The sequence below is a fragment of the Panthera uncia genome (genome assembly GCF_023721935.1).
Source record: "Panthera uncia isolate 11264 chromosome B2 unlocalized genomic scaffold, Puncia_PCG_1.0 HiC_scaffold_24, whole genome shotgun sequence".
In the NCBI taxonomy this organism is placed as follows: Eukaryota; Metazoa; Chordata; class Mammalia; order Carnivora; family Felidae; genus Panthera; species Panthera uncia.
Genome location: NW_026057580.1, coordinates 111,781,310 through 111,798,093, shown reverse-complemented (window position 1 = coordinate 111,798,093; position 16,784 = coordinate 111,781,310). Strand labels below are relative to the sequence as shown.

The 16,784-nt window shown below is 42.3% G+C and overlaps 1 protein-coding gene across 1 annotated transcript in view; it reads left to right on the top strand.

The window, feature by feature from the left end:
- The window catches only part of SLC22A2 (solute carrier family 22 member 2), a 29,793-nt gene extending 28,990 nt beyond the window's left edge, over positions 1-803 (top strand). Inside the window, exon 11 of the mRNA XM_049654539.1 lies at positions 737-803. Within this exon, the coding sequence (XP_049510496.1) occupies positions 737-803 (67 nt within the window). The remainder of the gene's footprint in view (positions 1-736) is intronic.
- Positions 804-16,784: the final 15,981 nt, after the last annotated feature.

The following is a 16,784-nucleotide window of genomic DNA, read 5'->3' as shown; positions in this document are numbered from 1 at the left end:
CTGACTTCCTTGGGCCCCAACGCCTGGGGTCTGAGAGAACTCCAGCACTGCCAGGGGATTCGGGTGAGCTTCTGCTACCCTCCCTGTCTCAGACTGGCCCAGAAGCTGAGGCAAGACTAGGCATCCCCAAACAGGGCAAATTCCGCAAGGAGCTGGGGGACCCAGGGGTCGCCCCACTGCAGATTTCAGCCTTACTATCAAAGGGCATGTCTGGGAGCAGCAGAACGAAGAAACCAGCATCTCTACAATGAGTGTCAGCAACATCCTGGTATTCATGAAGATAAGATGACTGAGAAAATGTGCAATTCGAACAAATTTCTAGTTGATTTTTCACTTGTGCAACTGTTGAAAAATAAATGAGCTTTGGTAAAAAGTTTCTAAAATTGTATTTGCAAGAAATGATAGCTGTCTAGATTTTGCAATAATCATTTTTTACCAATATAAGATTAAATAAGTCACCACCCACATCCTCCATTACATAGAAAAGTGAACACCTAAAATAAGGAACATAGGCCAGTCCCAGAAGAGCATTTTTGGAACCACCCCACCACATTAGTTGTTCACCAAGCCCCGTCAATTTTCTTTTCAGGAATTACCACTCAGAACACACTGCAAAACTAATCCTGGACAAAACTTACATCAATTTTTTGTCCCATTCATTTACTACCCACTTTATTTTGGTTTATAGCTTCCTTATTATTTCTTTATCTCCTCTCCATTTTCTTTATTACTGCAGACCAAGAAAAAATAAAGAAAAGGTGATTTACCTCCAAGTCAAGAAAGTAGACAATCCGCTAAACTAAGAAGAGAGACCACTCTTGCTATGGCCTTGCTCTGATGATACAAGTCCAGACCAGAGATTTCTCCATCCACCACAAAGCCCATATAACTCAACCTTACCTCCTTTTGAACCCTACGAACCTAAATCTATAGCCAAATAGAGTGTGTTGTCCTACTTATTAAAATCTACCCAGGGGACTAAATCCTACCAAGCCCCACCAGCTCACTCCATTCCCAGCATTCCCAAGACAATGCTATTGGTGTGCTAGGAATTGTCTTTATCTTTATTTTATTTTATTCTTTTCTCCACAATGATATCAAACCAAAACACATAGGAGAATCGTGGGCCAGGGAAACGGAACAGAGAAGATCTGGAAAACTAAGTAGAGCAGAGAGCCTGTTTTCTTAAAGAAATGATACATGTAAAGTAATATCAAGTTGTCCAGAATGTATGCCAAGAAATTTAAATTGGCCTTTCAAGTGACATGGGTGACAAAATTTTAAAATACATTATTATCTGGGTTAGATTTTTAAAGGAAACTAAAATAAAGAATCAGAAATACAACATGAGTAATCAGTAAGTCTTCTCCATTTAGACGAGTTGAATACAAATGTGTGCTTTCCACAAAAAAATCTGGAGAAGAGTTTGATAGGGAGCAGTGTTGAATTTGGCCTACTAAACCAATGTGGTAATGTCTCACCCTGATAAAAATTTCTCTAAATTTGTGGTTTAAAAAATTATATTAATATTTTACCATGGTAATATAGTAAATTAATATTTAGAAGCTAAATACTTCAAGACCTATAATGAAAACAAAAGTTCCTTGCCCCATTCCACCTCTACCAATGCCTCCAGAATAATTTTCAACTATTTCAGCTGTTTCTTTCTCTTGTGATTTATATTTATATATCTAAATAACCTGCTTTATATTGATATCTCTTGCCTTTTTAACTTTAAATATTACATTACTGGGGTGCCTGGGTAGCTCAGTCAGTTAAGCATCTGACTTCTGCTCAGGTCATGATCTCGTGGTTCATGAGTTTGAGCCCTGCATTGGGCTCTGTGCTAACAGCTCAGAGCCTGGAGTCTGCTTCGGATTCTGTGTCTCCCTTTCTCTGCCCCTCCCCTGCTCTCTCTCGCTCTCTCACTCTCTCAAAAATAAAATAAAAACAAAAAAAATTTTTAAATAAATATTATATTACCTATTGACTTTCTGGTATAAAATATGAAGATTTAGCTCTCTTCATCTCTGTCCTCAATCCAACACACAGTTTTTCTCTTCAAACTCTGTGTTATCACATTTTTATTCAATAAATAGTTAACATTTGCATAATTTGGACTGTGTAGCTATTACCAACAGCTGAGCCACATAGGGTACTATGATCACTCTTCCACTCTTTTCAAAGCATTTTGTTCCTGTTGAGCCTTGGTTTTTGTTGCTGTTTTCTATATATTCACCATTAATTTCCTCCCCCCCCAACTCTTTGATAAAACTATAAATATCTCATTGCTTTCAAACACAGCTCCTTTTTCCAGAGAGCCTTCCCACCTGGAGCCTGCAGTTCTCCTGGTCCAGTGAGCCTGGGTGCCATTGAGCCCTACTGCACAGCTGTTGCCCTGGGCTCTCCTTTCCCCACCTCCTGAGCATGTCCAGTGCCTCTGTTTTGTGTACCTCTGTCTGCTAGATCCAAAGTCTTCCTCATCCTTGGTTTTCTCTCTCATTTTGAAGAAGCACATCTCCCAGTATTGTCCTGAGAAAGAGCACACACGTGTCCTTCTAAATTCTCCTCTGTCACATCAAGAGTTGACACTAACACATGACATGTTCCTGGCCCTGTGCCACCTGGCTTCTTATAAGCCTCTCCCAATGGGCAGCATTGGCCAGATAGGAAGATAAGAGCAAGAGAGAAGCCATTTTCCCCTGTACCATGAAGGAATCTTGGGCAGCTGCAGTAAGAGCTGCTGGCGACCTCAACCAAAGGAATGAGGCTCCTGGTCACTTCTTGATGGCACAGGTGCAGTTTTAATGGCAACAGCAACAGCAGCAGCAGAAGTGCCTCACTGACTTCCAGCAAGAACAGGATCTCAGGCCCCAGCCAGAAGCAATCACTGTTTGCTGGTCTTATGTCAACACCCTTTTCTCTCTCTAGCATACCTTTCTCCCGTTTGTTCAACAATTTTGTAAACGAGTGCCTGTATTAAATTCCTTCTCTTTGAAATACCTGCAGCGGTTTCTGTTTTGCTGATTAAACACAAATTAATATTCTACTTGGGACCATGAGTAGACCACACCCAGGAAATAGATGCCCAGATAGGAAAATCTGCAATTTGTTAAATGATATGTTTGGGATCAAATGCATTGATGGCACTGTTGTCAGAAAAAAGTGGGATACGGATAGTATCTACTTACGACAGTTGCAAAACAGTTCCTTAAACTTAAGCTGCAACTACCTGAAATGAAGTACCTATTTAAAACAAGACTTTGGGAGGTCAAGGGACTGTTGAATCTGATCACTGCAGTGGAAGCTATAACCACAGAATTTCTGGAGTAGAGTTGATTGATTCTGACTCCACTGGAGAAATTACAAAAAGAAAATAAGAACCTTAGGCTTTCAAATATCAAGTAGAGGCATTGTCAGAGAAATTGGGAGCTCCTTATAATGGCCCTAAAAGACATTCTTGAGTTTTGTAGAGGCAAGGCTGGTACCACGGACAAGCAAACTCAAAATTTGAGCCTGTGGGTTAAGAGTTACATCCTAGATTGAATTCACAGCCTAGCCATGCCTCTTAAGTATAAATTACAGAATGGGTGGGAAAGAGTTGACTCCTGAGAAATAAGATGGAAACTAGAACCACTTATAGTTATAGTTATAGATTCAAATGAATCTGAATATCTGTAACCCCCAGAACCTCTGAACCTCCTTGGCCAAAAGAAGCATCTCCTTTCTCCCTTTTTGGAAAACGAAAACAAAAACAACATACTTTCCCTTGCTTGAAGACTTTTCATGACCTCATCTTACCTTAAAAGGGGTTGATAGGACTCCTAAGACAACACCCCCTACTTCCTCATGTTGTACCCAGATATGCCTAGAGGAGATTACAGCATGTCTCAAGGGGAAAAGTAAGAAATGTTTCTGGGAAAGAGCTTACACATGAAAAGAATTTCAAGATTTTGTAACATATCAGCAGAAATCTAGGGATTAATTTAGGAATGAATTGTAATGATGCTAGGCCCAAGAAGATGAAACAGTGTTGGATCAGGTCCAATTTGTGGAGACGGGTGCTCTAATCCAAAATTCCAGATATAATGTGCCAGCTGAAAAACTTGGTGTTCTTTCCAGTAGTTTGTAGACCAGAAACATTAGAGAAGATACAAAGGAGTTTTTCCATAATTTGAAATAAGGAGGGCTACTTAGGCAAAAATAAAATCTAAGAGATATAAGATGAAAGATTAATCAATGTGACTATGCAAAACAAGACTAAACTAGTTAAGGCTAGCTGTGTAATACACATACACACACATGCACATGCACATGTGTACACACACACACACACGCACACACACCAAAAAAAATTTCACTACATGAGTGACAGATCTGGGGAAATATTTGCAATGTATATAAAATTTCCAAAGGGCTAATATCCAAAAGAAATAAAAAGCTACTAAAAATTGATAAGAGGGGGACCTGAGTGGCTTAGTCAGTTAAGCATCTGAGTCTTGATCTCAACTCAGGTCTTGATCTTAGGGTTGTGAGTTCAAGCTCCACGTTGGGCTCCACACTGGATGTGAAGCCTACTTTTTAAAAGTCCAATATGGAAAAGACAGTAAAGGAGAAAAAATAATGGTCTAAGAATACAAATAGTTATTCACAGAAGTAACATTAAAATGGTTAATTATGGCACAAAAACAGACACTCAGATCAACAGAATAGAATAGAGAACCCAGAAATGGACAAACGTATGGCCAACGAATCTTTGACAAAGCAGGAAAGACTATCCAATGGAATAAAGACAGTCTCTTCAGAAAATGGTGCTGGGAAAACTGGACAGCGACATGCAGAAGAGTGAACCTGAACCACTTCCTTAAACATTACACAAAAATAGACTCAAAATGGATGAAAGACCTAGATGTAAGACAGGAAGCCATCAAAATCCTCGAGGAGAAATCAGGCAAAAACCTCTTTGATCTTGGCCGCAGCAACTTCTTATTCAACACGTCTCCAGAGGTAAAGGAAACAAAAATAAAAGTGAACTATTGGGACCTCATCAAAATAAAAACCTTCTGCACAGAGAAGGAAACAATCAGCAAAACTAAAAGGCAACTGATGGAATGGGAGAAGATATTTGCAAATGGCATATCAGATAAAGGGGTAGTATCCAAAATGTATAAAGAACTTATCAAACTCAACATCCAAAAAACAAATAATCCAGTGAAGAAGTGGGCAAAAACCATGAATAGACACTTCTCCATATAAGACATCCAGATCGCCAACTGACACATGAAAAATGCTCTATATCACTCATCATCAGGGAAATACAAATCAAAACCACAATAAGATACCACCTCATGCCTGTCAGAATGGCAACATTAACAACTCAGGCAACAACAGATGTTGGCGAGGATGCGGAGAAAGAGGGTCTCTTTTGCATTGTTGGTGGGAATGCAAATGGGTGCAGCCACTCTGGAAAACAGTATGGAGGTTCCTCAAAAACTAAAAATAGAACTACCCTATGACCCAGCAATTGCACTACTAGGTATTTATCCACGGGATACAGGTGCGCTATTTCAAAGGGGCACATGCACCCCAATGTTTATAGCAGAACTATCAACAATAGCCAAAGTATGGAAAGAGCCCAAATGTCCATCAATGGATGAATGGATAAAGAAGATGTGGTATATATATATATATATATATACACACACACACACACACACACACACACACACAATGGAGTATTACTTGGTAATCAAAAAGAATGAAATCTTGCCATTTGCAACTACATGGATGGAACTAGAGGATATTATGCTAAGTGAAATTAGTCAGAGAAAGACAAATATCATATGACTTCACTCCTATGAGGACTTTAAGACACAGAACAGATGAACACAAGGGAAGGGAAGCAAAAATAATATAAAAACAAGGAGGGGGACAAAACATAAGAGACTCTTAAATATGGAGGACAGAGGGTTACTGGAGGGGTTGTGGGAGGGGGATGGGCTATTGGGTAAATTACTGTTGCACTATATGCTAACTAACTTGGATGTAAATTTTAAAATATATAAATAAATAATAAAAATAAAAATAACTAAATAAAATGGTTAAATCATGAAGAGGAAATGTGCAACCTCATTGTTTTGTTTTGTTTCGCTGAGAGAGAGAGTGAGCAGAGGAGGAACAGAGAGAGTGGGAGAGAGAATATCTCAAGCAGGCTCTGCACTGTCAGAGCAGAGCCTGATGTGGGGCTTGAACTCATGAATCATGAGATCATGACCTGAGCTGAAATGAAGAGTTGGATGCTTAACCAGCTGAGCCACCCAGGCGCCCCAGCCTCATTGTTAATCAGGGAAATACAAGTAACAATAAAATATTCTGCACTCTGAGAAATCAATAAAATTAATAAAAATTAATAAAGTTGATATCCAGTGTGGATGTGGGTGTGAAGAAACATACATTGTTGGCCGGAGTATTGATTGGTATATTCTGTAGGAAGGCAATTTGGAAGTGTCCTTAAATATCAGAAATGTGTCACAATTTCACCCCTAGCTGTTTTTGAGACACACAAATGTAAACACAGAAGCATCTCGGAGAGACTTGTTTCATCATTTCTTAATGCTGGTGAAAATTGGAAATAACCAGTCTTCAAATATGAGGAATGCTTACATAAACTGGGGTATATCTACTCATCAGTTAAAAAGGAGTGACAAAAATTTATAGCTGCTCCATAGAAAGATGCCCACAACAAAGGACAAAGGTGAGTTTTGGAATAATAATGTAGGAATAATGGGATGTACACCTGACTAAAGATCAAGGAGGAGGAAGTCCGGGACTGGGCAGTGCACAAGGAGATTCTAGATTTTTCAGTAATGCTTGCGTTTTTATGTTTTCTATGCATGTGCATGGCATATATTCATGCTATTTTTTAAAATAAATGATTAACTCTGGCAAACGGTTTGGCACTTTCTTAAAAAGTTAAGTATGCAATTACCATATGACTCAGCATTGTACTTCTGGCATTTATCCCAGAGGGAGGAAAATATATGTCCACGCAAAATCTTACAATTGTTCATGGCAGCTTTAGATGTAACAGCCAAAAGTCTGGAAATAACCAAAATGTTCCTCAAGGAGTGAATGGTTAAATAAGCAGTGGTATATCCATGCCAAGGAATACTACTCAGCAAGAAAAAGGAACAAATTAATGCTACACGACTTGAATGGATCTCAAGGGTATCATGCAGAGTTATAAAAGTCAAATCTCACAAGGTCATTCATGAAAGGAAAAATATCTGTACAGATGGAAGATAGATTAGTGGTTGATTACAGTAGTGGTTACATAAATCTACATGTTATAAAATGTTGGAGAACTATACTCACATATTGTACCAATGCCATAGTTTTTTTTTAATGTTTTTATTTATTTTTGAGACAGAGAGAGACAGAGCACAAGCAGGGGATGGGGAGAGAGAGAGAGACACACAGAATCCGAAGCAGGCTCCAGGCTCCGAGCTGTCAGCACAGAGCCTGACGCGGGGCTCGAACTCACAGGCTGTGAGATCATGACCTGAGCTGAAGTCGGACGCCCAACCAACTGAGCCACCCAGGCGCCACACCAATGCCATGGTTTTAATATCATACTATAATTATGTAAAATGTAACGATGGGGAGAAACTAGTGAATCGGACCCAGGGCTTTTCTGTACTACGTTTTGTGAATCTATAGCTATTTCAACATAAAGTTTTAAAAATAAATCTTTAAAATCACAGTATTTTTTTATCTTATAATTTGCAATTTATTTTTTTTTTATTTTTACATATTATTTTTTGGTGTCAGGAGTAGAATTTAATGATTCACCACTCACCTATAATACCCAGTGCTCATCACAGCAGGTGCCCTCCTTAATCCCCATCACTCATTTAGCCCACCCCCACCCTCCTCCCTCCATCAGCCCTCAGTTTGTTCTCAATAGTTAAGATTCTTTTATGGTTTGCCTCCCTCTCTGTTTTTACCTTATTTGATTTTTTCTTCCCTTCCCCTATGTTCATCTGTTTTGCATCTTAAATTCCACATATGAGTGAAATCATATGGTATTTGTCTTTCTCTGACTGACTTATTTCGCTTAACACAATACCTTCCAGCTCTATCCATGTCTTTGCAAATGGCAAGATTTCATTCTTTTTGATGGCTGAGTAATATTCCTGTGTGTGTGTGTGTGTGTGTGTGTGTGCCACATCTTCTTTATCCATTCATCAGTCCATGAACATTTAGGCTCTTTCCATAATTTGGCTATTACTGATAGTGCTGCTATAAACATTGGGGTGTGTGTGCTCCCTTGAATCAGTATTTTTGTATCCTTTGGATAAAAACCTAGTAGTGCAATTGCTGGGTCATAAGGTAGCTCTATGTTTAGCGTTTTGAGTTTTCCTGTTTTCCAGAGTGGCTGTACTCGTTTGCCTTCCCACCAACAGTGTAAGATGGTTCCCCTTTCTCCACATCCTCACCAACATCTGTTCTTTCCTCAGTTGTTAATTTTAGCCGCTCTGACAGGAGGCAAGGAAAACAAAAGCAAACATGAACTATTGGGACCTCATCAAGATAAAAAGCTTCTGCACAGTGAAGGAAACAACCAACAAAACTAAAGGGCAACCAATGAAGTGGGAGAAGATATTTGCAAATGACATATCAGATAAAGGCTTAGTATCCAAAATCTATAAAGAACTTATCAAAGTCAACACCCCAAAAATAAATAATCCAGTGAAGAAATGGGCAGAAGACATGAACAGACATACCTTCAAAAAAATTACAATATTTAAAAAAATGAAATGTCATGGGGGCTCAGAAGATGCCGTTTCTTTAAAGCAATGTTTCTTAAAGTTATTAATCAAGGTGCTTTTGAAATCTGAAGAAAATCATGACTCCTCTGTCCAGAAAAACACATACCCCAAATCTGCATACACTTCTCCAGGTTTACTGACCTCTCATTCAGTTAAAAACTCTTGTGATAGACACAAGGGTCAGCAAACTATGGCCCATAGGCCAAATCCAACCTGCTGCCTGTTTTTTAAGCAGAGTTTCATTGACACAAAAGCACATCCATCCATTTCTATACTGTCTATGGCTGTTTCATAACCACTGCAGCAGAGTGAATAGTTGCTATATTCTCTGGCCCGTGAATCTTAACACATTTACTACCTGGCCCTTTATGCAGAAAGTTTGCCAACCTCTGGGTAGAATTCCACCTCTGGGAGCCGGAAAGAACACTGAAATAAAAAATTAATAATAAGAGCACAGAGAAGGCAAGACTATTAACACTCCAAACTTTGCACGTCTTTTTCTGTGTGCCTGGAATTAAACACCATTTTCTGTAGGCAGGTAAGCATTCAGGTAGTCAGATAAAAAGGTGGCAATTAAAAAAGAAGAACAGGGGGGCCTGGGTGGCTCAGTCGGTTAAGCGTCCGACTTGGGCTCAGGTCATGATGCCCCATGGGTTCGAGCCCCACGTCGGGCTCTGTGCTGACAGCTCAGATCCTGGAGCCTGCTTCGGGTTCTGTGACTCCCTCTCTCTCTCTGCCCTCCCCCCACTCTGTTTCTCTCTCTCTCAAAAATAAATAAACATTAAAATTTTGTTTTACAAAAGGAAAGAACAGCTCACATTTATGGAGCACCTTTGTGCGTGGGCTGTGCTCAGCGCTCTTGGGGATGAGGCCTCTTGTGTGGATTCCTCCCTACGACCCTGAGGTGGCTAGGGCTGCCCCCTCCCAGGACCAGTGACCTCAGGGTGTGTTGAGAGCGAGGTGACCCCAGCAGGCCCCCATACTCAAGAAAAGAAATGGGGCGTCCATGCAGGCTGAGAGGCTTGTGAATGGAGGACTGGCAGACCACTCTATCCATATTGTTTAAGACATGCTTAGTAGAATCTCCATCACTTAATATCCCATTTATTTAAAAAAAAATTAACTTAAAACAAAAAGAATGTACTTATATCTTTTCATGAAGAGTGAAGATCTTTTCTTTAAACACACGTCTCCTGATAGGACTCCTCCAATGCTCCTTGTTGCACAGACCACATTTGTAATGCATTGTTTATAATTTGCAATTCTCATTTCTTTAAAGTTGAGCCTGTACTCAAAACACTTGGAAACAATCTGAATCCAAAGTCCCAGATTCTTACCATACTCTCTCTTTTATATTTGACTCACCCGCATTTAGACGTTTTTGGTGACTCATTTTTATCGAATATCAAGAAGGCATTGGTTTACTTTAATCACATTATAATAAAAACATAATTCATTTCTTATACCCCTATTTCATCAGGTTACATAATGTCATCAAGTTAGGTCATTGCAACACCAAGTTCAATGCGAAAAAAGAGATGTAGAGAGGAACGTAACTGACTCTTGGTCAGCTTGTGACTCAACTGGTAGATGCAGATGGGTGAACATTCTAGAATGTGCCACCTGGCCAGAGCTGAGGGTTCGTCAGCTGGTTGTACAGAGGGAAACGTGTCAGTCGGGGTTCTGCAGAGAAACAGAACTAATAGGATGTGTGTATGCAGGATAAACCAAAGAGATCATGTATTTTATATACGTACATAAAAGGAAATATGGGCTCACAGCATTATGGAGTCTGAGAAGTCCCACATCTGCCGTCTGCAAACAAGAGGCCCAGAATAAGCCAGTGTCATTCATGCAGTCCAAGTCTGGAGGCCCGAGAACCAGGGGAGCTGAGGATGTCACTCCCAGTGCAAGGATGGCAGGAAGGGAATGGTCCTCCCTTCCTCCACTTTTTGTTCCATTCGGGGCCTTGACGGATTGGGGAGGGGGCAGTCTACCGAGTTCACTGCTCCACATGCTAATGTCACCCACAAACACCCTCGAGGACACACTCAGAAATCACGTTGAATCTGGGCCGCCCAGGGCCCAGTCAGTGCGACACAAAATTAACCATCATCACGGAGGGGAGATCCTGTGAGCTCGTTCAGCAGAGGCTGGTTTCAAGCTTCTCCTAAGCCCAATGCTAACATTTCAAACAAAACATAGAATTTTCTTTATTTTTCTCATGCAAGCCTCCATGAGTAGGACAATGTGTATAATAACCAGCCCGAGCAAACGTCAAGAATAAAACTCTTTTCCCTTTTCCTTGTTTGGTCGATCTTAGCATACCATCTATGATTAACAAGGACTCTGAAAATGTGAGCCTCAGTGACCCCCATTAAGTCCTGGAATCAAAAGTGACTTGGCAAAGACTTCTTCCTGGCAACTGCTCTACTCTGTGTCATCAGACAAATGAGTCTTGGGCTCAAGTTCACATTCAGACATCGCAAGCAACAATTCCTTCAAGGCAGGAAGATGTGGAACAGGGCATCAGCGTAGGATGTGAGTGTGAGATGTGGTTGTGTGACACCCCCGTGCCCTCACTCCGTGTCCGCCCTGCCTGGCCTAGAATATAACAAATCCTACACCACGAACGCTTCTCCTCAAGTGTGGAGCACACGGGATGCGGCTTCTACCAGGACGAGTCCTGGCAAAACTGAGGTCCCACCTTCCAGGTCCTCTGGCGCCCTCGCCTCCCCTTCTCCCCTCGCCCAGCCCCACTGCCTCATCCAGGGTCCCTTGAAGCCAGACAGTCTCCCCTCCAGCCCCTCATCTGAAGAAACAGGCTCTATGACCCAGAATCTTAGGACTCTGGCACTGAACCATGTGTGAGGGCAGAGGACCTTGGTCCTGGAAACCAGTCCAGCTGCACTCTGGTCACTACTGGTCTCCATCCCTGTCCCTGGGCCTTCAAGTCCGTAAGTGCTTGTGTTCCCAGAGGCTCCAAAAGAGCCCGGCTCCCACCACCAGGCACCAGCTAGGGCTCCCACGTCAGTGGCTCTAGCCCAGAAGTCTCTTCCAGCTCTAGACATCGCCACTTACCCATCCAGAGGGTTTCTTGTAGACAGCGATTCTCCCTGAGATTTTACTGCCGGTACTGAAATGGTATTATCTTTAGATCTGGAAAAGAAGAATTCTGGAAAAGCCCGTATTTGTATCTTGCATGTACATTTCCTAAGCCCTCTCTCACCCCCGGGACTACTTGGGGAATGTCACCACGTATCTACCCAAAAAGCAGATGTTCAGTGACTATTTCCGTGTCAGGCAGAACTACTAAGGTCAGGCCACCAGGAAGAGGAAAGCCCGGTCCCTGAGCCCCTGGAGCTCACGACCTAGCGGGGGCCACAGATGGGTCACAGCAAGCCACCGTGAGGTGCTGTCACTAGGCCTGGGCTGTGTGTGCAAAGACTCCCAGACCGCTAACCACAGAGCCAAGCGGGGGGACCTGCCCCACTCAGTCAGTGCTGGCTCTGGAGTAAATAATGCCAGCATCTCGCTAGGCATCAGGACAAGGTGAAAAAGACGGATGTGGGTTTTGTTGTCAGGGGGCGACAGAGGAGGCAAGGGCAGCCCAGTGTGGAAAGTGAGCCTGGGAACAAACAGGAAGGAAGCAGCTGGCCTCGCAGTCACTGCTTCCTGCTCACTGGGTGGGGACAAGTTTCCCTGACGCTTAGCCACAGTCCTAGCTAATTGTAGAATCCGTTGTAATTAATTAATGGCCTGGCTCCCCGGATTTGCCAGACGGAGGAGGGAGGGTGTCCTCTGAGGAGATAGTAGCAGGTTTGGAAGGTACTGTGTGGTTGCGGTACTGCACGTGCAGGAGGGGAAAGTCCGGAAGAGCAGGAGGGTGTACAGACCCTTGACCTTGTCGGAGGAGGGCTAGGAAGAGAGGGACAGGCAGCAGGAGGTCAGGCGCAGCCCAGGGCTGAGCCTCAAAGGGCATGAGAAGGGGGTGGCTGACAGGGGGTTCAGGGAGGGAACCAACAAAGAGGTTGATGCAACGTGGGGCCAGAGGTTAAGCGAGGAACCTGAGTGAGTATAGCAAGAAGAACTGTCCCGTAACAGTCTAACAGAAAACAAGCAAACTGGAAGCTCATTAAATCCTCAGCAGTGACATTCCACACAGGGACAAACACCCGGGGACAGCTCTGTCAGTCCCGAGACCACCGGTGACTTCGAGCGCGATACAGTAAGTTTTGTACACAAAATAACCCGAATTCATACAAACAGCTTTGAGTACATTCGAAGTACTTTCAGAAGGGGAAAAAAAAAAAAGATTTCAGAAATGGTTTCATCCAAAATGGTTAAGAGAAATAGATGGTTAATATTATATTTTGTAATATTTATTTTCAAGAGAAGCTTGAAACCTGGGTGGCTCAGTCGGTTAAGCGTCCGACTTCGGCTCAGGTCATGATCTCACAGTTCACAGTTCACGGCTCATGATCTCACAGTTCACGGGTTTGAGCCCCTCATCAGGTTCCGTGCTGACAGCTCGGAGCCTGGAGCCTGCTTCTGATTCTGTTGTCTCCCCCTCTCTCTCTGCCCCTCCCCCGCTCGTGCTGTGTCTCTGTCTCTCTCTCAAAAAGGCAGAGCACCAGCGGGGGAGGGGCAGAGAGCGAAAGAGAGGGACAGAGGATCTGAAGCAGGCTCTGTGCTGACAGCAGAGAGCCCAACGCGGGGCTCGAACTCACGAACCGTTGAGATCATGACCTGAATTGAAATCAACAGTCAGACGCTTACCTGACTGAGCCACCCGGGCGCCCCTGTGATGACTGTATTTTATAAAATATATTTGTTAGGCGATATGTGATGCACACAAGAGCAGAGATGCATTGCGTGAGCTGTCCCTAAGCCTTCCTTCCTTAATTATTCCCTGGTCCACCTCTATCCCACCAAAAGTAACAACTCTTCCAGGTTTGTTTTGTGTGTGAGATGATTTTTCTTGTTTTCAAATTGAAGTATAAGTGACAAACAATATCCAATTTGTTTCAGGAGTACATAACAATGTTTCAATATTTTTATACATTATCAAATAAGTTTGTGTACTACACAAAGTTATTTCAGTATTATGGACTGTTGTTTCCTATGCTGTACATTATAGCCCATGACATTTATTTTATAACCGGACGTTTGTACCTTTTAATCTCCTTCACCAATTTTGCCCTCCGGCAACCCCTCCCCACTCTGGTAACCAACATTGTTTTCTGTGTCTGTGAGTCTGTTTCTATTTTGTTTCATTCGTTTGTTTTGGTTTTCAGATTCCACATTGAAGTGTAATCATTTGTCTTTCTCTCTCTGATTGATTTCACTTCCCATAATGCCCCCTGGGTCCACTCATGTTGTCACAAATGGCAGGGTTTCCTTGTTTTTTTGTGTGTGTGGCTGAGTAATATTCCAGTGTGTGTGCGTGTGTGTGTGTGTGTGTGTGTGTACCACAGCTTCTGTGTCCACTCACCCAGCAATAGATACAGGGAACACAATGGTGCACATATCTCTTTGAATTGGTGTTTTCATTTTCTTCAGGTAAATATCCACAAGTGGAATCACCGGGTGGTATGGTAGGTCTAGTTTTAATTGTTAAAGGAAACCTCCACACTATTTTGCATAGTGGCTACACCAGTTTACGCCCCCACCAACAGTGCATGAAGGTTCCCTTTTGTCCACAACTATTCTGGATTTTGTCTATCTCATTTCCTGGCTTTTACGTTTAACACACACACACACACACACACACACACACAGAGTCACGTATGTCTGTGCGCACCTCTACCTTGTTTTCATTTCTGTTTTATATTTATAGTTTCTGTTCTTATGTTTATCTCCATTTTTCTCACTTGGGTTCGTTCTGTGATTCCCTTGCTAATTCTCTATTTCAAATGGCTCAAAGCCAACGTCTTCCCTGTGTATCAAGTATTTGTGCTCAGAAAAATAGAACACACAAAAGAATACGATTTCATTTTTAGTTCAGTGTCTCTATCATTTGCAAAGTTTATCTTTCCATCACAATTCATCACTTGGAGTCTTAACCCCCTAAAGCACTATTTCTCAGGTTACACGCTTCATGGCGTATTCGTAATTGCACTTATACATAATGGTGAGTCTTTCTTGACCATGTTTGGTCCAGTAACTGTGGCAAGTAGTTACCATTCCATGTTGTTAAAGAAAAAATGTACTTTTCTAACCAGGATAAAATATGATTTCATTACCAATCCAGCCAGGTAGTAGCCAAGGAAAGATGTTGCAAGTTCCTGTTCTAAAAAGCAAATAAAGAGTGGTAACTCAGTGTTTATCTGGAAAAAAGAAACACATGGGTATATTTGAGGTTTCTTTGGTTATTGAAGATTCAATCTCTTTTGATGAGCTAGGAAACAATGTTAAATCATTTGACCCAATACTCTTTAAAAATTCAAAAGCAATCAGATTAAATGGATGATTTGTTTTTTTATTCTTTCACACCGGATGATGACAGTAAAAAATCTGGTAATAATTACTTGAAGATGTGACTTAGAATAATATCTTATTTCTCTGACACCCTTCGAAAACCCAAACGTTCTAGTATTTAGAATGGAAAGGAAGTATGGGGCACATATGTTGCAATATCACCAGCCAGTGAGATTAAACAAGAGGGTAAGAATGTTTCTCCCCAACCTCAGACACTGTTAAAAAAAAGCAAGCATTAGCCAACGAAGTTTTAAAGGGCCAGCTTTGATGAACGAAACTAATAAATATTGTGACAGCTGACTGTGGGGGTGAAAGCCCCACGAAGATAAACATCCCTTAACTATTTGATGTCTTGCAGGGTTCCCTGTGGGTGGAGACTTAGCTGTCATCCAGATGGGATCTCTGGTACAGCAGCTACAAGAGGGAAGTAGAAGAAATGCCCTGGGAGAAACATCAGTGCTGCCTAACTCTGGGGACTTCGGGAAGTCTGGCAACACCAGACTTCGTGGCCCCCTCTAGAGATCAGTCTAAATGAACACAACCTACCTTTGGCTATCATGCAGTCCAAGGTTTGAGCCTTCGCTCTCCTTGGAGAAGGATATTGTAACAAAACATCTGGAAGGACATCAGTGGTCATTTGCTATTTATTTAGCTCCTGGGAAGCCTCGAAGAAACACAGCAGGGCCTGCTAAGGATGTGTGTTGGGGATTCTGGTAATACCAGGAGTGGCTAATTGGGATTTGCTGTGAATAATTTAAGAGCTTCTGGGTTGGGGCCTGCTACTTTCGATGTTGCCTGTAGGAATTTTTGAAGAGCATCTCCCAATCACAATTGACGAGAAAGAAAAAATTTAAATCTACAGGCTAAAAGCAGTAATAGACGTCGTATGGACATTCACAGTAGTGTTTATTCGACCAGCACTTATTAAGTGTCTACTGTGTGCATGCTCTACACTGGGCATGGAGATTCCACATGGAATGGGAGATGTTATTCTTAGGCTGTGGGTTCTTGTAGGAGAAGAGACAACATTAAACAGGGAGTTATGGTTCCAGGTTGGCATGGTGACTGAACACACTCATCCAGCTCAGTGACTTGTAGAGAGAATGTGCTTGGCCAACGGCAGCCCGGAAGGAGGAGCGAGCGTCACAGGGAGGCCTGATCTAGTCTGGGAGCCAAGGGGGACTTCCGTGGTGATCTGAGGGTGACCGAGAAGTGCCCTGACGGGAGTCAAAGGTGCGGGAGGCAACCTAACTCCATCCCTCACTTGGGACTGTTTTGCCATATGTGGGGAAAAGTCGCTGAGTGTGGTGTATTTCCTGGACACATTTTTGTTTTAAATTGTGGTAAGACACACAAAACGCTTACGGTCTTCGCCATTTGTAAGTTCAAAGGCATCGAGTACGTTCCCAGTGCTGTGTCACCACCACGGCCCTCCATCTGCAGAACACTTTACATCTTCCCAAACTCAAACTC